The sequence below is a fragment of the Myripristis murdjan genome, chromosome 12 (genome assembly GCF_902150065.1).
Source record: "Myripristis murdjan chromosome 12, fMyrMur1.1, whole genome shotgun sequence".
Taxonomy (NCBI): domain Eukaryota; kingdom Metazoa; phylum Chordata; class Actinopteri; order Holocentriformes; family Holocentridae; genus Myripristis; species Myripristis murdjan.
In genome coordinates, this window is record NC_043991.1 from 20,013,129 (window position 1) to 20,036,394 (window position 23,266).

At 39.1% G+C, this 23,266-nt stretch overlaps 1 protein-coding gene across 1 annotated transcript; it reads left to right on the plus strand.

The window, feature by feature from the left end:
- Positions 1-7,115: 7,115 nt before the first annotated feature.
- On the plus strand, positions 7,116-20,840 carry LOC115368566 (long-chain fatty acid transport protein 6). The gene is made up of 10 exons (XM_030064730.1): positions 7,116-7,693; positions 10,197-10,400; positions 11,460-11,618; positions 13,027-13,151; positions 14,358-14,552; positions 15,270-15,360; positions 15,504-15,702; positions 18,371-18,468; positions 19,010-19,140; positions 19,992-20,840. Exons 1-10 carry the CDS (start codon positions 7,150-7,152, stop codon positions 20,166-20,168), a joined length of 1,923 nt encoding a protein of 640 aa, XP_029920590.1. The 5' UTR covers positions 7,116-7,149; the 3' UTR covers positions 20,169-20,840.
- The last annotated feature ends 2,426 nt before the right edge of the window (positions 20,841-23,266 follow it).

The window sequence follows — 23,266 nt, forward strand, 5'->3', positions numbered from 1 at the left end:
AAAGACTATGGCCAAACTCCAGGCAGGATTTCAAGCTTCAGATACGAAGTGAATGTTGACTCTGGCTGCTAACATGACGTCTGACCCATCCCATATTTACCTCAAGGGATATAGGTTTTTTGCCATCTACCGCAGTGATTTTCAAAGGTTAATTTCACTGTAATTTAATTAAGTAGAAACTGTTACAATGCAGAAAATGCATAAAGCATCATTTTAACATTTTCTTCTCTCTGGTTTAATCCCACCACGATTTGCCAGTGTTCAAGTATGACACCAAAATGATTTATCCCTTTGAAACCTGAGCAAATTCACTTGATTTCTTTCAAAAAAAAATTGGGGGGAAAAAGAAAGGCAGCTAACAATATAGTAAAAAATTACCGGAATATTAATAAAAGAAGTTTTGAAATTTGAAAAAATGATAATTAACAAAATCTTTATTGAAAAATATGAAAAATATATTTATAATTACTGAAATTATATGTTTAAACATCAGATTAGTGATGCTGGATCTACATCATTTGCTTTATTTAAATACACAAAACAGTGGTCCTCCCTTGTACTGTGACAGAGATTCACAGATGGCTGTTGTCACGGTCTTGCAACCAAAGATAGCCTGGGACAAAATTCTGGCAGTGTCAGAAATTTAGGATAACCCCCTCACAATGTGACTGCTGCTACCGTCTACATCTACTAACCAACCAGAATGCAGCATAAAGTGAAGCACTGTTCAACACGACACTGGCCCTAAACCCAGTGATAAGAGGTAAAACGAGCAAAAGTAAATGTTTGGGATTCCAACAAAGAAGAAAACGACCAGGTCCAGATTCCCCTCCTCCCGTTGTTTGGATTTTTCTGCCAACACATTAACACCACTAATGCAAAGGCTCAGTTCCTGCTTAACTTCATTGTTTACCACTACTGCTTTGCAGGCGGATGACACACACTGATGATGTTGTCTTGTGTACTGACTTGTGTTGAAGCCCATAAGATTCAGTCGGTGTGATCATCGCACTGTCTACATACATCAAACTTGATGTCGCATCCAGGTTTATTAGATCCATTTTGCATGGTATGGCGGTAATAAACTTTTAAGTTTGCTGAAATTTCAGTTTTCAGAAAAAAATCAGAAAACGAATTATTATTTTTTTTTTTTTTAAAAAGGACAGACAGCTGGGAGGAGGAGGAGCATTTTAATGATGGACACTTAAGTACAATAACCGTATAACTGCTTATTTGTTGTCATAGTCATTAATCTGTCCATGTCAGTGTTGTTATTTTATGTGCATCCTCCTTGTCTGTAAGCAGTGGGTCTTGGGACATAAAATAAATTTCAGTCCTACAAACAGTAAAGAATCATCTAATCCATAACCTTAAAGCTTAACCAAAATGATGTTCACTTGAAAAGACGGGGCTGAAAGTCCAGCCAAGAGAAGTGGGGCATGATTGTGTCCGCAGTTGTGACTCATTTTTTTCTCCAGAAATTTAATCTGTTCACACTATCAAAATTCGGAGGTTTCGGTGGTAAATATTGGACTGAGGGACTTCGTCATGACTTAGGGTTTAGTGAGCTGGTGTCCCTGTAGATAAACAGAGTCGAGCTAAACAATCGTCAGAGCAATTGAGGCGGTCCATGGTGACTCATTTACCCACTGAAATGCAACACAAAGGTTTATTTGCTAGTCTGCTGGCCTGATTAAAAACAGGCTGGGTTATCAGTGTCCACAGGACTGGGGTCAGTTCATTATGGTTTGGGACAGGACAAGTTTGGAAAAAAACAAACAAAAAAAAAACAGTCACATGACGGTGTCACACTGTGTTAATTCCAGCTGTTCAGGTCTGCAGACTCTAATTCAATTTATCTGCCTACATCCAGTATACACAGACACTGATTATTTTGCAAGGTTTGAGTTCAGTTTGAGTTACACACCATATTGGCCATTCATGTGACAAAACGCCCAATTAACATTCAATGCATAACAAAATGTAATATATTTTTTATCCATCACATTATAGTAGGTTACACTGCATTATGGTTTATCCACAACCACCATTCAAGTTTTAACATATTAGAAACAAGCATCTTAAACAAAACCAATACCAACGACTGGCTCTTTTTCAAATAAAAATGTAATTTCTGAAGTTGCCAAACTAAAAGTTCTGTTTGTTCTGTGTTATCTGCAGGGCATACAGATGAGCATGTGTTGGCAGCCGCCACAGTGGTTACACAGTAACCTGGTATCAGCACACAAGTCAAAATAACTAAGATGTTTAATTCGATGAAACAACCTGTTATGAATGGACACTGCTTTTGGTGTAACTGCTCAAATTCTTATCATCATTAGTAATGTTTTTGCCTCTATTTTGCTAAGTCCATGGGATTAGGGTTTCTGCACTTTTGGTATATACTGTAGACAGTATTGGTGCCAATATGATGTTTTGCTTTTTCTTTCTTGCTTTTTTTTTAATTGAAGTTTTTTTTTTTTTTTTTTTTTTTTTTTAAATCCACTTTCACCTAATAATAATAATGATAATAATACTGATGATAATAATAATAATAATAATAATAATAAATTTTATTTGTAAAGCACTTTTCATAAAAGAATCTCAAAGTGCTACAAAAACCTAAAATAACAACAAAAACACAGAGAGCAGTAAAACAATAAAAAATCATGAACAAGGAGAGAACAGCTAAAAGGAAGGAAGAGTAAGAGCATAGGATGAAAATTCAAGGCAACTATGTTTTATATTTTTGTTTTTGGGCCAGTTTGTCACAGTTGTCTAAATGTTTGTGAAAGGCGTCAGATGCTTTTCAAGCTCTTTAAATATGTTCACACAATTCAACAGTGACAGAAAACCTGTTGATTTGTTTTAATTTAAAAAAAAAAAAAAAAAAGAAAAAAGAAGAAAAGAAAAGTATTACACCTGAAAATTTCATGTCCCTCACTTTGGAAATGCTGACTATACCCCTGCACTGAATATTTGCAAAATTATCAACCAGCATGCAGATTATAGCTTCTGATAGACTGCCCCACACTGCCACCATGTGTTTAAGTCACAACATTACACGTGGCAGGACATGTTGGTACAGCACAAGCAGCACAAGGACGACGTTCAGCCATGATTTTAAATAGTTCTCCTGTTCTGCCCTCTGTTGTTGGTTATCTGTTGTGAGTCTGTTATTGTTTGTCTCTGTCACAGTTAGGGTCCAGTGATTTTTTTGGAGGGGTCTCTGAGGGGCTTCCAGGAGGACCTCAGCAACATGGGAATGAGTCTAATTTCATTGTAATTTAATTTACTAGAAATTAACAGAAAGCAGAATTTTAAGGTTTTTTTTCTTCATGGTTTAATCTAACCACTGTTTGTCAGTGTTCAAGTATGACATTAAACAACTTATTTAAACATCTTACCCCTTTGAAAACTGAGCAAATTCTCCCATTTTCCTCCAAAAACATGGGAAAAAAGGTGATTAGTAAATCAGCACAACACTAATGGAAAATTTAAAACATAGCAAAAATAAATACAAAAATCCATAAAGTTATTGAGGAAAAACACCAAGTAATAATTATTAAGAATATATATACTTTAAAAAATTACGAGAAACTTTATTTATTATTAAAGAAACAATGTATTTAAACATCCAATCAGTGATGCTGGATCAAAGTCATATTTAATGTGTTTAAATACTGAACACACACCAAAATATAAGGGTCCTTACAGGTCAAAATCCCTCTTAGGGATCCTTGATTTGTTGAAAGTCAGCTTGGGGTCCAAAGCATGAAAACATTTGAAAACCTACATGTTATTATCAAACGTCTTTGTCATAGTACCAAACTGCTGTAGCCAGGTTGCTAAAGCATTTTGGGCAACACTGTTTTATGATGTGTCATTAGGAAAAAAAGCAATAACGAAACATAATAAAATGCGATGATTCGAACACAGAAAGAAGTGATCATACATTTGTGCAGAAGTGATTAAAAACATTCTTTTAGGAACAAGAGGAAAGACAAAAGAGGAAAGACGAAGAAAAAGCAAAATGAAGAGTAACAATCACACAAAAACCGTTGAAAAACTGAGACACACCCAGGCTGGACCACAGAGTGATGATGGCAACAGAGCAGCCTGGCGCTGCTGAACCGTCGGCGTGTCCTGACAAAGGAGCATCCTGAGGACAAACACTGACCTTGAGGGGTTTTTCTTCGCCTCTGCTGCTCACAGTTTGACGTAAGCTTGTCTTTCATGGTATCACTGGGATTTAGAGCAGAACAATAACATGCAGTCACACTTTGACCAACTCAAAAGCCTGTAGGACGTAGGTTTCACAAACAGATATGGGCAGTTTCTGATGCTCAAATAGTAGCACGCTGTGATTTTAACATGTCACCTCATGTTTTGTTTTTTTTTTTACATGCTATTATTAACATCTCATCCTACATCTATGCCCATGCATGCAGCTCATCTTCTTGAATGAGGTAATAAACTTTGAAACAGAGTGATGAGATGTGTTGCTTACAGATGAATATGACTTTTAAAAGCATGTCAGCTGCAACATTTTACTTCTCAGGCAGTGGCTTACTGATGGCTGCCTGCTCTGTTATAAAAGAATAGAGATACTTTTCACCATGCCAAATAGAGCGAAGGCTAAAAAAAAAACATCAGGAAATGACCCATGATGGGCATAAAAATACAAATAAGTTGAAGCAGCCTGAAACACAAACCACAAACCACAATGGCACTGTACTGATTTCAAACAATGTGGACTTAACCATTTCTAACATCCTGTTTTCCCTCTGCACATCCTGTTTTCTTTGGCACTCGCTTCATTTTCCCACCAACTACAAGCAAACATCATAACAAAACCCAGAAAATATCAGAGAGATGTCACAGAAAAACTTGAAAACTTCACCTCAGCAATGAATTTCTGCCCCGCAGCAGCAAGCAGAGACACACAAAACACATCTTCACACAAATAAACATGCTAAGCCATTCACATCCGAGAGGCAGAGGACCTGAGGACCTCGAGGACACATGGGGGCCCCCACTGGGGATCACCAAGGGGCCCCACTTCAAAAACCCCGGGTTTAGAGCAACTCTCTCTCTCTATATGACATTTTTATTGCTTCTCTGCATATGAGAATAATTTCTCTTTAAGAAAGAGCTTTTTTTTTAACTATGAAAGAAGCTTGGAACAAAACATGAAACAATGGCCTCAAGTTTGAACTGAGAGACCTGGACCTCAAACTCAGCAACCTCTGTTGGTAATCATTAAATTAAGTCCAAGAAAAGCTCATGAGTAATCTCTCCAGCCAGGTGTCCCTCAGGGCACACTACCCAGCCCTCTGTGTTACCAGACAGCAACTTTGTTCATATCTATGAAATTTAATCCAACACCGTCAAGTGCACGTCTGCTACTGGTGCAGCTTCAAACATTATTCAGTAGCTGCCAACAAATTCTCCCTTGGTGTCCTGAAAACCCAAAGTCCTCTTTTGTTGTCAAGACTTTGGGGCCAGAAACAAACACATAGGGAAAAAAAAGTTGGGAATTCCAGGAGTACATGCTGGGCTGGGTGCAAAGTAGCCATAAAAATGTCAGAGGCAAAAATAACAGTGATAAATGGTAGTTGAAAGTTTAACAGTGGAAAATCATAGTTTTTTAAATCAACAATGTCCCGTAAAGGTGAGAAAAATCAATAAATCAATGATGGAAGAGTGGGAAAATGGTAGTGTGGTAGTGATGGTAGTGTGTATTTGCTGGTGTGACTGCAGGGTCAGCCTGTCTGGGGCAGGTAAAGGTCGGTGTTAAGTGTCTTGCTCAACAGGTATATGACTGGGATTAAATCTTCGCTGTATGGCTGGGGAACAACCTCAAGTCTTTTCCCAAAGCGAGCAGTCATATTTCACACCCAGCTACTGGTTTCCATTCATTCCAATACGATATGAAAATGAACTTTCAGAGACTTCAAACTTTCTTCACACCAGTATTCCATCACCATAATAAAGTCATGCACATTAGTTTTCCTAAAAGCAGCAGCACTGTTGTGTTTTGATGACTTGAAACTGGGCAGAGTGATACGATCCCTCTGCTGAAAAATAGTCCCTGTGGAAAAACGGATGTCTTTATTAGCTGCAGCAGCAGAACATTATAAGTGGGAGCTTCAACTAAAAATTCAAATTTGAAAATGGAGGGATTTTAATTATATGTTGTGAAATATTTAGTACCCCCAAAGAATTTGCAAAATGGTTTGCTGCAATGTAAAATATGGGTAAACTATAGTACTGTAAATGGGCCAATCATTCGAAATCACTGAATATTTTGCCAGTGAAACCATCCCAAAAAACAAGCATGCAGCCTATATACTAATCTATATGATTTCTATACTCGCGTATCCTAATGAAGGGTCATGAAGGGACTGGAGCTTATCCCAGCATGTGTAGGACAGAAGGCAGGGAGACACCTTGGGCACATCGTCAATCAATCACAGGGAGAAGACACAGGCCGACAAACACACTCACCCACACACACACACACATTCACACCTACAGGCAGTTCACCTGACTTACATGTCCATGGACTGCTGGAGGAAAGCCACGCAAACACAGGGAGAAGTCCACACAGAGAGGGCCAGGGACCCGGGCTCAAACCCAGGACCTCGCTGCTGTGAGGCGACCAATCAGTGCTAACCACTGAGCCGCTATAGCACATTATATTTTTCTTTCATTTGAATCAATCAATCAAAAATTATGACTTTAATCTCTGAACTCAATTTTTCATTTCTGTGCCCCTGATCCTCTTCCAAAGATCAATTAAAATCATAATGTCATCTAATAAAACACAATACAATATAATATTGAGTGTGCTGTAGATCATATGGCACTATGTGCAATATTTTAATGGCATTAATTAAACCATCTTCATCAAAAACTGCATCCCTTTGTTCCTCTGACATTTCACTCTTATTGTTTACCATCTACTTCAGTATTTAGCCTCACACTTCCTCCCTTTGTGTCTTTTTATTTTCCTCTACACAGCCCATCTCAGTGTTTTTTTTCCCCTCTGGCATACATAACATGCATAGCTCATTGGCTGCTCACATGCCCCTGTAAAATTGCATAATAAGTGGCCCTCATGTTAACCGCAGGTTTTCCAAGGGCATGCGCAATTGCAGCCTGCCAGTTAAAAGTTTTGGAGTAAAGCAGCAGTCCCCGTCCTGCTTAAAGATGATAACATGGCTACTTACTAGTGTTTCAGCAGGACTCCTGGCCCTTCTTCTCTACCAAAGGACAGCGTACCCCTTCTTTTGGGAGGATCTCATGTATTACTTGAAACTCCGGAGGTACGGAAAGGCGCTGAAATCTCGTATGCAAAAGGGAATCATAACATACCTCGACTACCTTCTCTACCACGCCAGGAAGAGCCCCAACAAACCCTTCATAGTCTTCGAGGAGCAGACTTTGACTTACCGGGATGTGGACAGGAGAAGTACCCGCTTTGCTAAAGTGTTCCGGGCCGAGGGGGCTTTGAGGAAAGGAGACGTCGTTGCCCTGCTGATGTGCAACGAGCCTGACTTTATCTGTGTCTGGTTTGGCCTCTGTAAGCTCGGCTGTGAGGTCGCCTTCCTCAACTTCAACATCAAATCTCAGTCCCTCCTCCACTGTCTGCAGAGCTGCGGGGCCGACACGCTGGTGGTCGGCGCAGGTATTTACACCGCGACCGGAGGCGGTTCTGCCGTGCACCGGCCCGAACCGCCTCCGCCTTACCGTCACTTATCAAGCTGGGCCCGGCCAGCGTTCACAGCATGATGGATGTGTCGCCTCTCCCAGGCCGTATACATTACAGAAAACGTTATTTGTCGATTTGCTTAATACATACCATGATCCATGCGTTTTAATCTTCTTCATGCTCAAGACCCCCAGGTTGACTGTCACTCAGCAAAGGGCCCCCAGCAGTGTTTTTGCCCCATAAGGTCCCTCATATTGTGGCTGGTGTGCTGTCTTTGAACGCAGCAAACATGACGTGGATCCAGCATCACTGATCTGACGATTTAATGCATCGTTTTAGTAATTAGAAATAGTTTTCTTCTAATTTTTTAAAATATACATTCTGTTGTTTTTTAAGTTTTTTAGTATAGCTCCTCCAAAACATTTTTTTTAATTTAAATATTGTCATCAATTAATTTGCCAGTGTTTATTTGTTAAATTTTTTTCTTCACTGTTTTTTCCCCCTTAAAGTTCTGGTAATTTTTTTTTTTTTTTTTTTTTTTTTTTTTTACCAATTTTCTAATTGCCTCTCTCCCATGTTTCAAGTGAAATCAAGTGAATTTGCTTTTGCATTTGTTTTTGAATGAAATTAACAGAATTTGCTCAGGTTTAAAATGGCTACATTGTTGAGCTCTGACAAATTTTGGTGAGATAAAACCAGAAAGAAGCAAGAAAAATACATTTTCTGCTTCATAACATTTTCTTGTGACTGAAATTACAGTGGAATCAAAGTGTTCCTCATTCAGCTGAGGACCACTGGCAGACTCTCAGAGACCCCTTTCCCTTTCAAGGACTTTGGGGTTACCGTGGATTTTGGGGGACGACATAGCCGTGAAGACGGTCCCTGAAGGGGTCCAGGGCTCTTTAAACAGGTTCCAGTGATCCTCCCAGGGGTATCTCTGGGAGGATCACTGGAACCTTTTCCTAGCAAAATGAGGAACAATTTAAAGTCACTGCAGCCTAATTCTCTTGAAATTATGAAATTATCCCCCTTAAATCAGTTAGAGAATAATTAAGCTTTCTTATCATATCAGTGCCTATCTTATCACAGACCAATGTCATCTCTCAGCTCTACAATATCATATTATATTAACAGCAACAAAACTCTTCCTATATGGGACTCAGAGACTAAATCTGATCATATATTGCAAAATGAATTACAGGACTAAAATGTCAAACTGTAAAACTAATACATGCTCACAGAATGATTTAAATTGGACAAATGGCCAGATAGCCCAAAACTGTGTGAAATTGATGTCTTCAATAACATGTTGTCCACACATTTTTGTGTACAGAGTGTAGTTAACATGCAAAAAAATGAGCATGCTTACAACACTTGACACTGACTAATGTGGTGTTTGAGCGAAATCAACACATTTTTGTGCTACAAATGTGTTGGTTTTGCAGAAACACAGTGTTAATAATTAAGTAGTTACTCATTACCTTCTACAAGTTGAAATCGCATAACTTTACTAACCGCTTGACTCTCTGAAAAATAGTCACATTACTAATTACTGTTGTGTTACTTTCCAAAACCCAGATCAGCCCTTATTAGACAGAGAACAAGATACCACATCATGAGTACTGATTAGTGCTGCCTATTGCATCATATTGCCTTTTCAATAATAAAAACTGCAATTGTTCTTTTTGCACACTTCTGTACAGTTACGGCTACAGACTTCCTTTCTGCCTCCCTGAACTCCTGATCACTTGCCAAAAACAGACAAAATGCTCAATAAACAAAGATGATATTGAGTTTTGACTGCTTGCATCATTTTTCATCTTCATCATCTTCATATTTCAAATTTGCTGCTGGCTAGGTATCGCAACAATAACATTCTCATTATTATTTCTTTCGGCTATGATAATTATGCCGTGAAAATCTGAGTCTGTTCCAACCAAGCTTCTTTTCTTACATCTGGAAATTACAATTCGATATTGCACTTGGCCCATATTGCGATTTCAAGTAAGGGTTATTTGAACGGTTTAAATGCTTTGTGGATTTGTTAGCTGGTGTGCATGACAGAATACCAGATGACACATCCAGTTGGTGAGCACAAATTCAGTATTATCAGTGATTCAGTATGGGAAAGCACATACCATACAGTGATTACATTCAATGTTATCAATTTTATTGATATGAGGCATGTATGACAGGGAGCAAAGTATCATTTAGCCATGCCTCACCTCATCATGTACAGTTCATATATATGTACAGGCATGGTATCTGTAAGCCTGGATCTGTAGATATGATTACACCGACCGCTATCCTATATGTTCAGTGTTATGGTTTGTAAATGATCAAGCAAAGCCTCCCACTGAAGTTTTCTCCTGTGTGCTCCTTCTTTACAGTCTGCTCCACTGGCTTGAATACTGTTTGATGAAGTGACAGAGTAATAACCCATAACTCAATCAATCTTTTTTATCCCCGTCTTGCACAGATTTGGCAAATTTGCTAGAGGACCTGCTGCCTAGCCTGAAGGACAACAACATCTCTGTGTGGGTGGTGGATGACAGATCGCCATATGAGGCGTGCAGCAGCTTGTTGGATAAGATGGAGCAGATGTCTGGAGAACCGTTGTCTGACCTGCCCAAAGCTGACATCATGTCCAACTTCCTCTTCATCTTTACCTCAGGCACCACTGGTACTGTGCTGCTGCTTCAGTCCTTAGCCATGCTTAAAAGACCATAACAGTCATATTTTAGAACTCCCATATCATTATTCCTGCCTTTTTTTCCAGCCAGTGGTTTCCATTCATTCCACTTCAATATGAAAATGAACTTTCAGAGACTTCAAACTTTCCTCACACCAGTATTACATCACCGTAATAAAGTCGTCCACATTAGTTTTCCTAAAAGCAGCAGCACTGTTGTGTTTTGATGACATGAAGTTAGGCGGAGTGATACGGTCCCTCCGCTGGGAAATAGTTCCTGGAGAAACATTTGCTTTACACAGCCAAATCAGCTCATCAAATCAGCTCTGTGGTTTATGAATGCTGGCAAAATTTGAAAATGGATTTTGATTTTATGTTGTGAAATCATAGATATCTCTGCGTGATTTGCAAAATAGTTTGTTGTGGTGTAAAATGTAGATAATTCATAGTACATGGGCTGTCAGAGTTGTTGTTATTGATATTCAAAACAGTTATGTTTTAGGATGGGAGTGTTACTGAATCAAAACAAAACGATTGCAAAATGATTGTTCAGTATCAGTTTATGAGTTTCTGATTGGTTGTTATTAATCCACTGGCTGTTTTAGTTGAGCTGCTAAGCAGTTGAATGCAGCTAGATGTCTTTGATTCTTTTTTTTTTTTTTTTTTTTTTTTGTAGTAGTAGTAGTAGTAGTAGTAGTTGATTTTGTTATTCTTCCAGCAAAATTTGAGTATGACTGAGTCAAGGGATTCAAACCCGGTTTCTTTGGGTTTGAAAAGAGTCATTTATAAAAGATAATTAATTGATGGTAAAATACTTTTAATTGTTGAGATTCTGCCAGTAAGTGAAAGAGGTATGCTCATCTCACAGAGTAAGTTGTTGTTTAGGACACTGCGATGAGGACTCAGGGCTCAGTGGCGTGCCCCCCAGAGAATGCATTTTTAAAATAAATAAATAAATGGACATATGTGGTGCACATTTAAATGGATTTGTGTAAAGACTGTGGCAGATTTCACCGTGCTGTCTGAGTGACTAAATCTCTCCTTTTCCAGGCGTTTCTAAGGCGGCTCGTGTTGGTCATCTGAAAGCCATTATGAGTATGGCCTTCCTGGAGTTTTGTGGAGCCAGATCTGATGACAACGTCTACATCGCTCTTCCTCTTTACCACATGTCAGCCTCCTTACTGGGAATCGGAGGATGCTTACAGCTTGGTAATAAATCAGTGATATGTAATAGAATGGAGCCACTCATGTCACCTTGTCTCCTTAGTCACTATGTCACTATCCTGCTCCACTAAGTCAAATCTATGTCATGTGAATGCTATTTTTTCCACATTTTCAACACAATTAGTGTTATGTGATATTTGAATACACTGTGTTGTAGTGCAATATGCATATTGGAATCAGAATCAGAATCAGAAATACTTCAGCTGCAGCTGCTCAAATCCTCAAGAGAAAAATTAAATGATAAAAAATAGAAAAGGAATAAGAAATATAAAAAAAAATGTGCCTTAGAAATGTAAAAAAAAGCATGCACATTATGTCTAAGTATGTGCATTAATCCTACAAAAATATTACAACAACTAATACAGAAATAGATATTGAGCATATGTAAAAAGTATACCTGTATAAACCATATATGCACAGGGGTATTACACTGTTGAATTATTGTAAAGTCACACAGGTATAAATTATTGCACAGTTAAATAGTGGTGAGTTACACAGTCAGTCAACTCAACTATCTGACAATCCATGGGAGGTGATTAAAAGTCTTCCTGTGGTGTATTTGTTCTGTATATGTGCACTGAATTCACATTAAGAGTCAGCAAAGAGCTGACTGTGAAACATTACATGTTTCTAAATCCTAATTGAGTATTTCGAGTGCATTCAGATTAACTGTGAATAAGGTGCTTGTAACTTGGACAGGTGTTAAATTGGTTGTCAGGTAGAGCTGCTGCTGTCACACAGGGCAGTCCCATCCCGTCCTAACACCACAGCCCATGTACTGTTATACTACAGAGCAATGCCATTTCCTGCTGAGTCACCATTTCAGCTAAACAACATCAACAACAACAATGTGATTTGTTTTGTGTGGCAATGACAGGCCCAACCTTTATTTCAGCAGCCTCCAGGGTTGCTGGGTACCTGTTAGACTCTCTGGCCTTGAGTTTGTCTTCCACCTGTCTGGGCTCTCCCACAGAGTGATGACAGCAGAGAGAAAATAATATGGCACCATAAGACCTTGATGAATTTTAACACAGTTTCTGAAAAAGTAAAGGAAATAATTTTCCTAGGTAGGGGCTGCAGCAAACCATGGATATCCTTTTGTCCTCACACTCTAGTTCAACAAAAACTAGTAAAAAGAACCTGCCCTAGCCCAAACCAGAGGCTTTATTTAAATAACTAATTATAGTGGCTATGAATTAATTGTAGTAACACTTAGTTACATATATAAGGTATGAGAACTGTCACTAATATACTTGAAATACATTCAAAATTAAACAAGTGAAATTAATTTTTGCAGTATGTTGTTTTAAGCTGGTCTAAAATATTCTTTACCTTTTTCTTTTCTCTTTTCTTTTTACTCTTTTTTTTTTTTGGCTATCCTTTTGGATCACAGGTGCAACATGTGTGTTAAAAAAGAAGTTCTCTGCCAGTCAGTTTTGGAAGGACTGTGTGAAATACAATGTCACTGTGTTCCAATACATAGGAGAGCTCTGTCGATACCTGGTCAACCAGCCCACGGTAAGACTGAGAGCAGTTTCTGCTCATGCTACAGTATGACTCGGTTTATATATGCTCTTATTTCTCTTGCTATTCTGCCATGATCCCATTTCATGTGTCCTGGTTTCTCAATCAGCTGAAATATGTCCATGTGCTATTTTCACTGGCCCTGCTTATGGAGTTCAATTTCCTATTCATCTTCTCGGTATAGCACATTTCAGAAAAATCCAACACAGCTTTGAGATCAAGCAGCTATGGGATGAATAACAAACCTACCGCAATACATTAATAGAAAAATACACACATACACGCACAAGAAGCCATAGTAGAGCAGCTCCAATCAGCTCTTCAGGTTGCTTTCTAACGTTACTTTGGTTTGGTCTTGTTACCAAACATTCACATGTAGGTTCATGGGTATTGTAGTATTTCACACAGAACTTAAAAAACATGATACATATGCAGTATATAGTCCTTTCACAATTGAAAAGACCTTACACTGTTTAAAATTTAAAAGGGCCATACTGTAATATACGTTTCTGCAAATCTTTTCCCATATCATTTTTCCTCCCTTTAATCCAGCTATATTTTTCCATTCATGCCACTTCAATATGAAAATGAACTTTCAGAGACTTCACACTTTCTTCACTCCAGTTTTCCATCACTGTAATAAAGCTAGTTTTCCTAAAAGCAGCTGCACTGTTATGTTCTGATGACTTGAAATTGGGCGAAGTGATATGATCCCTCTGCTGGAAAGTAGTCCCAGAGGAAAAGTTTGCTTTGCACAGCTGATCATTGGTTCTGTGGTTTATGAATTGTGATGTCTTTATCAGCCACAGAAGCAGAACATTATAAGGTGGCTGTTTTAGCCCAAAATTCAAATTTGAAAATGGAGGGATTTTGATTATATGTTTTGAAAGCCCCACATAAATTGCAAAATGGTTTGTTGCAATGTAAAATGTGAGTAAATTGTGGTAAATAGGCCAAAGATTTAAAATCAGTGGTGTGGTCCTTGTAATGATCAAATTATTCATGGGAAAAATGAATGGGAAATGTAGTCCTGGAACCCAGTGTTTCAGTTCTGTTCTACTTCCTGCTTACTTGAAACCTGACAGAGTGATGTTAACTCCAGGCGCTTTTCTTCCATGAATGATTTTTTTTACTGCTGAATATTGAAAATGTTGGTTCTGTTATCGATGTGTGTTAATCCAAGTATTGGCCTCGTTCCAGGTTCCAGAGGAGAAAACCCACAGTGTTCGTCTTGCAGCAGGAAGTGGTCTCAGGTCAGATGTGTGGCAAGAGTTTGCCAAACGCTTTGGGAATATCAGGATAAGGGAGGGTTACGGCTTGACCGAGGCCAGCATCGGCTTCCTCAACTACACTGAGGAGATTGGACCGATTGGGAGGGCGAGCTATTTTAACAAGGTCAGGAAGAAAACATTCACACAGTGTTCCTCGGGGCCAGCAAAAGTGCACAACAAAACTCAAAACCCAACTAGAAATGTTGTCTTATACCACATTTTAGTGTATCCAGTGTCTGTGAACAGATGTTTGGTGTGCTACACTTTTGTCACTGCTGCACGGCTGAGCTTTGTTCAAACTTTCAAATGTTATTTCAAATTTCAGTGGTGATCCCAACATTTCCGAAGATACTAAGTACATCACGCTAAACTGCAGGAAAATATGTATAAAGTGATGCACAACACAGCTAGATATTTTCTGTTTCATGTAATGTTGCAGCCAAAAAAAAACAGGCATCTTGGGTTTGAATATTTCACTCAGTGTAAGTGTGATGGAGCTTTGCAACCAGAAGACACAGAATAATGATGTGTTTTTTCTAACTTGGAAGCTAAGTGGAAATTTAAAGGGGTTCAGGGGGTTAATAAAATAATCAACTTTCACATGTAACCAACTTGTTGCTTCAACCATAATAAAAACAATATAATATGAAAAACAGGATGAAGAAAACGCAATTGGTCAAATACCCATATAGTGCTGACATTTTTTTTTTCTTTTCATTTTCCACTGAACCCCCAACAAAGTTATCATTTTATAAAACCAATCTATGGTGGCTTTAAAGGTTTAATAGTGGAAGGCTTGGGCCCGCAGTGATGTAATGATTTTGTTTTATTTTCCTCTCAGCTCGCTGCGCCTTTTGAACTCTTGAAATGTGATCCCCAAACATATGAGCCGATCCGAACAGACTCTGGGAGATGTACACCAGCACAGACAGGTAAAGTGATGATGATGATGATGAGCATCACATGTCCAAGTTCATCAGCGTGAGCATGTTTCAGTCTGTAGTGCATATCTGAATTGTGCTGGGAGAGGGAGGTAGAGATGGTGTGCAGACTGGATGTGCTTCATGTGTTGCAGGAGAGACTGGCATCCTGGTGGCTCCACTGTCAGTGATGAACCAGTTCCTGGGCTATGCTGGTAACAAAGTGCAGTCTGAGAAGAAGCTCCTCAGGGATGTGTTCAAGGAGGGCGATGTCTACTTCAACACCGGAGACCTCCTGCTCCGTGACCACAGGGACTTCCTCTACTTCCGCGACCGTATTGGAGACACCTTCAGGTACATCTGTCTGTCCATTTATCCATCTTCCATACTGGCTTAATCAGGGGAAAATACTGGAGCTTTGGTCAGCATGTATAGGCATAAAGCAGAGAAACAGCCTGGACAGGTCACCAGACCATTACCCTCAGGTACTGTGATATAAAATTAATCTATGATGGGTAAGATAGGTCTACTTCATATTATTGGAGATGTTATATACACTCAGTGGCCACTTTATCAGGTCCACCTGCACAATCCAATACAATCCAGCACAACTGTTTTGCCATAAGGTTTACTTTTCTCATGCCTATAATGCTCAGGTTTTCTTGTTGTCACAGTAACAGAGGTGTTCATTCAATCCTCTGTTTGGCATTGAGCTCATAGTTAGTGCTGCTGTTGTACTGGACTGCATTTTATTGAGAGGTGTTTCTACTATTCTGTCCCCCCTCATGTATATAAATAGGGAGGGCAAAAAATCAGAAACACCTCTCAGTATAATCTATTCCAGTACAAGACCTCTGCAAACTACAACCTCAATAATAAACACAGAATTAAATTGACACATTCTGCACAATGTCAACAAAAACTGAACATTATAAACTTTCATAAAAGGTAGAATTTGCAGCAGAGTTGTTGCTCTGAACTGTATTAGACTGTACAGCTGAGATCCTGCTATGTAAGCACAGTGGGATAAACAAGCAGCGGGCAAACAAATTAAACTGATAAAAGTCATTATAACAGTATAGGCCCCGGCCTTTAGAAACCATTAATAGCATACTGCAGGCCTATTCAATTGGCGGCCCGCGGGCCACATGCGGCCCAGAAGCAATTCCCGAGTGGCCCAGCTCGTGGTTCAACCAAAAAAGCAGAGAAAAACATTCGCGAGAATGAACTCTGCAGTAGTTCAGAAAGTGAATGCAACACTTCACGTTGCCTAGCAACACACAACCAACTTACACTGCAGCGCGTTGTTTTGAAAGTTACTGATGCTAGCGGCTCAAAAGTATGTCTTTTTCAACCCTTAAATGAAAAATTGACAATGAAAACCGCCGTTTTAAATGTCTGGAAAATGTCTGGCCCAGCTTAAGGTCTCGGTTAAAAATCTGGCCCAACTGAATTTGTAATTGAATAGCCCTGGCATACTGTTTGTAAAACCTTCAGTAGGCTAGTGTGTGGAATATAATTTTTGGCACAAATATATATACATTATTCCCTATCATTTGGTTGGTAATATATTTCCTTGTGCTATTATTAACAGCAGAATTCACAAAACTGTTTTCATTTTGTTACTGAATGGCAGTATAATATTATTTTATCCTGTGGGGTCTGCTAAAGCGCTGCTCAGTGATTGATTGCAGGGATCCATAATGTTGACAGCCATGTTGTCTTTCCCCTGAAGCCTGTTGATGCTTCCCACTGTGCCGCTGAATGAGCTTGCAGGCCCGCTCAATCCTCACAAACAGCTCTCTTAAACCCTCTCTCTCAGCCTTGGCAGGACCAAGACAGAATATGTAAAAGCTTGGTGGTCAAGAGCAACACACACACACACACACACACACACACACACACACACACACACCTACAAATACCATCCTATTCGTTCCTTTAAAGACTGACTCAACCATCGCTGATCTTGCCCTGCTAGGAATTCAAATACAAAGTCAGAAAATACTTCTGCACACTTAGATCCAAAAGCGTCTTGGAGCAGGTAAGAAATGCAGCCAACATGAGTTCATACAAGGTCAACTAGATCCACTTTTCCAATCCATCCATCTCACCCCAGTGCCTGACTCCATGTTTTCCAACTGGCCTCTGTTTTCAGGGCCGCTTTTCTGCGATGTCATTACCGTGACAAGGAAAGAAAGGACCAAACAGGCATGTTAGCGGATCAATTGCTTGTAATCAGGCGAATGCTCAGGGAGCGTTCAGGCACACAATGACACTGTTTGTTTGCGTGTCCTGTGGGTTTGGCATGGCGAGAGGTGCCAAAGTAATGATGCAGGATTGTTCAGCGAGCTGTGCTGCTGCTTCGTTTTCCCACAGAGGATAGCGAGTGGTTTTGATTTGCTTCCATGCTTTTTTCCCGAAACGTCATCAGACCTCCCCCGCATGTTATCATCTTTAAATGTGCCCTTCATATTGCTCACTGCATCTGTTGTTCCTCTGATGAGTCTAGTAAATGGTGGAAATCATGACAAAATGAAAACATGGCCCTAAAGCTTGCTAGAATGTTTCTGGATGTAAGATAATAATATAATACCTTATTTCTCAGTAGTTTTTGGATTTTTGAAGCGAATGAGAATGGATGAATGAAAGAAAACATACTTTTGGAGAAGAGCGATGTCTGTAAAGCGGTCATAATTTTGCATGTTTAGCATAATACCTACAAAATGTATGAACTTGACATGTCTGCTAACCTTTTCCCAAAGCAAGAAGTGGTATTTTAGAATTCCCATATCGTTTTTCCTCCCTTAAATCCAGCCATTTCCATTCATTCCACTATGATATGAAAATGAACTTTCAGAGACTTCAACCTTTCTTCCCACCTTTATTCCATCACTGTAATAAAGTCATTCACATTAGTTTTCCTATTTTCTGGTGGAGAGACACGTGGTTGGCCACAGGTGACCTGTACTTGTAAAGGTGAAGGACAAACTTTAACTGCATCTGAATCTGTGTTTTATAGGTGGAAAGGAGAGAATGTCGCCACCACAGAAGTCTCTGACATTTTGGGTAACCTGGAATTCATCCAGGAGGTCAATGTCTACGGAGTCGCTGTACCAGGTTTGTGGTAAATTATCAGCTTGGGGTGACCCAGGTCAGTGGTTTTCAGAGTGGGGTCTGGGGCCCCCCAAGAGCCCATGAGGGTCTTCCAGGGGGTCCTCAGTAAAATGAGGGGGAAAAAAGTTAAATTTCACTCCAATTAAAAAAGCTTGTGAGAGGCATCTGAGTGCAGTCTGCCTTTGACAAGATGTTTTTTGTAGCTTTTTCCCCCCTTTCTCTTCCCTTGCTAATTTTGCGATCATTGTTGTCTGATAGCAAAGAAATTACCAAATAATAAATGTTTTTTTCGGTATTTTGTTGGGAATTTTGTGGTCATTTCTTGTAACTTTTGACTAATTTCTCTCTAAGCTCTGAATCATATCCTGCTGAGGGACCAGAACATGACAAAGTGACCCAGACGACTCCATACACACATATATTATCAGAAAAATTATGATGAGAGAATGCAATAGCAAGAGGCTCATTTTTTTGTTTCCTTTTGTTCATGTAACTCTGACACAACGTATTATCCCGGCGGCGCCTTGTTCCACTCTGTCAACAGGACATGAGGGTCGAGCGGGCATGGCGGCGATCGTCCTGAAGCCGGATCACAAATTAAACGGTGCAAAACTCTACAGCCACCTGGTGAAAAGATTTCCTGCATATGCCTGGCCGTGGTTTCTCAGAATACAGGTACAGCACACATGACGTCATTCAGGTGCACAGGAACCCTGTGGCTTTGTAACCTCAGAACACATTTTGTTGTCATGATTTTATAATAAGATTTTATAATAAGTGAGTAGTTTGTAAGATTTTGGTCATAATTCTGGGTTGTAGGGTCGTAGCATTGTTACCTCTCGCCTGCCTGAATTTACAAGAAGGGAAGACACTTCCTGGCCCCAGCAAGGCCAGAGAAATTCACTTAAAGAATTTTCATAACATATATATAACAACATACTCTTTGTGTCATGTCTTGTGAGCGGCACCGTTTGTAAAAAAAAAAAAAAAAGAGTCACTCACTCATCTGTTTTTTTCAGTTGTACTGTGATTTTGAAATGCTGGGCCATTTCCAAAGTTAAAATCATAATTTAAGTCTTTACTTTGAAAGATGAAATAATATACTTTTAATATAAGGAGCCAATTATTGTAAATGTCATGATTTAGTTAATTTTTAGTTATTCACAAATGTTGATCTACAAAAAAAGACCTTAACGAGATTGGTTATTTGCTGGACCTTAAATTTCATCAAAAGAAAAAGGGTATCAACACCATCAATGGTTATTATTATAGTTTGGAATGTGTATTTTTGTAAATTTTGTAAATTTTGTAAATGTATTTTGAAGAACTGACTGAGAATCTCTCAAAGTTTATTGAAGAACGGGGGAAAAGTTCCAACTTTTGGTTTAAAACTGTGTGTGTCACCTTACGGTCAAGATGTTTTATGGGTTAAATGTTGTTTTAGCTGAACTGTTACTTTACCTCGTCAGTAACACGGACCACATGGAGATACATTTCCTGTCCTCTCTCCCTCCTTTTATCCTCAGACGTCTATAGATGTGACGGAGACCTTCAAGCAGCAAAAGGGGAAGCTGGTGCAGGAGGGTTTTAACCCTGAGGTCGTCAAGGAGCCTCTGTACTTCCTGGATGTCTCTCAGAGGGACTACACGGCCCTCACCCCGTCTCTGTACGAGGACATTGTCTCCGGAAAGATCCATCTGTAGACAGTGGAGGAGGCGGACCCTGAACTCAGGTGCTCAAAAGGGAGATTAAAAGCTCAACAAAAACATGACAAAAATATTTGTCAAGTGGCATGGCCAGTTTATGTTTTTTGTTTGTTTTTTGAAGATATGACGGTGTTTACTGATATCTACATCTATCCAAAATGATCCATCCACTGCTGTCATTCAAAACTTAATGTAACTGATGATAATGTTTTATTTAGAATCTTAACAGGAAGCCTGGGCTAAAAAAAATTGGAAAATCTCATTCACACTCTCTGATACAGAGACATTTGTTTAGTTAGTTATATATTTACATTATTAAGGCCTGGGGGGAAGTATTGGCTGGCAGGGCAGGATACACAATAACAAATTTAAGGAGATAACATTACCACAAATATTAAGAATCCCTACAAATATATTGTGTTTGTGTAACTATGTATAACTATTTTGTATGTTTGGAGTAATTCTAGGTTTACTTGTTTGAAAATTCTTTGATGACTGTTAACCACCAACTGCTTACCAATATGGCCTGGATTTTTTAATAGTATGTGATTTTTTTAATAGTATGTAATTTTCTAACATTGATAGTTTTGATAATGAGTCTGTATAGTATGAACTGATTTCTTTCAAAATGTAAATATGTCCATTTTAATAAAAACAAAGTCTTGATGTACATTATTCAGGGTTTCGTATCTGTGAAGCTGAATTTTCTCTAAAATGTTGAAAATGGGAAAAATGCAAAGGAAACAACCACAACATTGGCCACCAAAACACACACACGCACACACACAAAAAGTAACTTCTTGACTGTTTGGTGAAGAAGGCGTCACAGCGACCCCTGTTGGATGATAAAATGTGAACATAGTCACTGGGATTGTGTCCTATGTTAATTTTGTACTGCAGGCTTTATTAATGTGAATTCATGAAACCAAACAATATGTCTGAACTGACATTTTATACATGTATCTAGGTGTTGTTTTGAATCCCCAATTAAAATTTGATTTATAACTCAATCCAGCTGTACACCCATCCTCCTCTAGCTGCCATGAGTTTATCACACTGTTCTTCTTGTGTTTCTGTCTGTCCCTGAGCAAGACCCTTGACATCTTTGCACAAAAGATATCATAAAATGTAAGCATGATAGTTGGTTAGTGCAGAATATTTCCCAAAGGAGGATTTCTCTTGATACTGGTGAGCTTTATGATGTTTCTAGTAGTGCCACTTTTGGGACAAAATGTCAACTTTAATATCGACTGGACAAGAAATGTGATGAGTGCAGACATGCTACCAGAAGCACGCAGGAGCACAGTGTTGGTGCCACCGTGAACTCTCCTCTAGTGCCACATGAACACACACCCCTCCCTCACAATTTGCGCTTCTTCCATCATCAACACTACTCGAGGCAAAAACAAAGATATTTATCAGTGGACCTCTTCCAGCCTGAGGAACCATTATGTCCTCCATGTTGCTCAGTATAAACGCATGACCAACACACACACACACACACACACACACACACACACTGTCATTTCACACTGGTGGTGTGAAGTGGCAGACTTTAGCAAGAGGCAAAGGTCGGAAACCGCCTCAGAGCCCATTAACACCTCATGCAGTTATAAATTAGAGGGTTTATTTTTTGCTTAAGAAGTTATGCATTTGTAAAACTCGATGGACTTCCCCAAGCTTTGCAGCTCCCTGGAGACTAAAGGACTTTGTTACCATAATAAAGCTTTTACAGTCACTAGTACTTTTGGCTTTCACCAATACGTCAATCTATCCACTCATTCCAGCGGCAACACTTTAGATTTAATCTTAGCTCGTGGCCCAGATGTCTCTCATGTAGGAAAAGAATATATATTTATATGTTCAAGTATTTTTAAAAGCAAGTAATCTAATAGCTTAACTCAGGTAAAAAATTTGACTGAGCAACTTCCCTTGTAGCGGAGTAATATTTGACCAGGAGTATCTATACTTTAGAAATCGACTAAAACTGTTTCCAGTCCATCTCCTCCATGAGGTGGACAGGAGGACATGAACTTTCCTGTAAGGCTGTGTGATGTACAGTTAGTTATGGCACATTAGTTACTGTTTAAATTCCTGGAAACCAAGTGGGCATGCAGAGGCTGTCTCAGGTCGGTCAGGCTCTTCAGCTTCAGTCTGATAATGATCAGATTTCTGATCAAACACAGAAAACCACTTGGATGTGCGCAGTACAGCGAAGGTGGAGGAGCTTCAGTAAACAGACACACATGGCCATTCTTCCTGACTGGTGGGGCGAACAGAGAGTCTGGCTCACCGGCATCAAAAAGCTCTAGCCATCTTCTCAAAACTGAAGGGGATGAAATGCAATTGAAAAGATAGAGTAATAGTTTTTTTTTTAATGTAAGAATAAATCAAGAGGTTAAAGAGGTCAAGAGGTTTATATCACATTTTTTTGTGTATGTGTATGTGTTTACAAACCCTTTGAAACCCATCTGAATTTGAAAACAAATTCACTTGATTTCTACTAAACACATGGGAAAGGGGTGACAAGTAAATTATCTAGAACTGGCCCAAAAATGTGCAATAGTTTGTAAAAATTTACAAGAAAATGTATTGGCAAAATATTTTTTACAATTTAAAAAAAAAAGAAAAGAAAAAAAATTACGGATAAGTTGAGAATATGGAAAATATTAAGAGTCATTTCTTAATTCTGCTGAGGACCCACTGGAAGACCCTCAAGGACCCTACTGGGTCCCTGGACCCTACTTTGAAAACCACTGAGTTAGCTATAAGACACAGTTACACTGAGACATTTAATTTTCTTAAAGAGTAACTAAACCCCAAACCCAACTCTGTGTGAAGCCTGACCCCTAGTGGTGAGGAAGAGTACGCCTGGTCTTTGGTGGCAGGTGATGTCATCTCCTGTTGTTCTCGACAGATGAGCTTTTAAGATGGGAAAGCAAGACTTTAGTGCTGAATAATCTCAGAATTTTGAGATTCTGACTTTTTTCCCCCCAGAATTCAGCGATCAAAGTCAGAATTCATATTTTTTTTTCTCTGAATTTTGACTTTCATCTCAGAATTCTGAGGAAGGGCTGGACAATATGGACAAAATC

Coding starts and splice junctions, on each gene's coding strand:
- LOC115368566 (XM_030064730.1), top strand. CDS start 7,150: ATGCGCAATTGCAGCCTGCCAGTTAAAAGTTTTGGAGTAAAGCAGCAG. Junction 13,152..14,357: donor ACCTGGTCAACCAGCCCACG/GTAAGACTGAGA, acceptor GCCTCGTTCCAG/GTTCCAGAGGAGAAAACCCA. Junction 18,469..19,009: donor CTACGGAGTCGCTGTACCAG/GTTTGTGGTAAA, acceptor CTCTGTCAACAG/GACATGAGGGTCGAGCGGGC.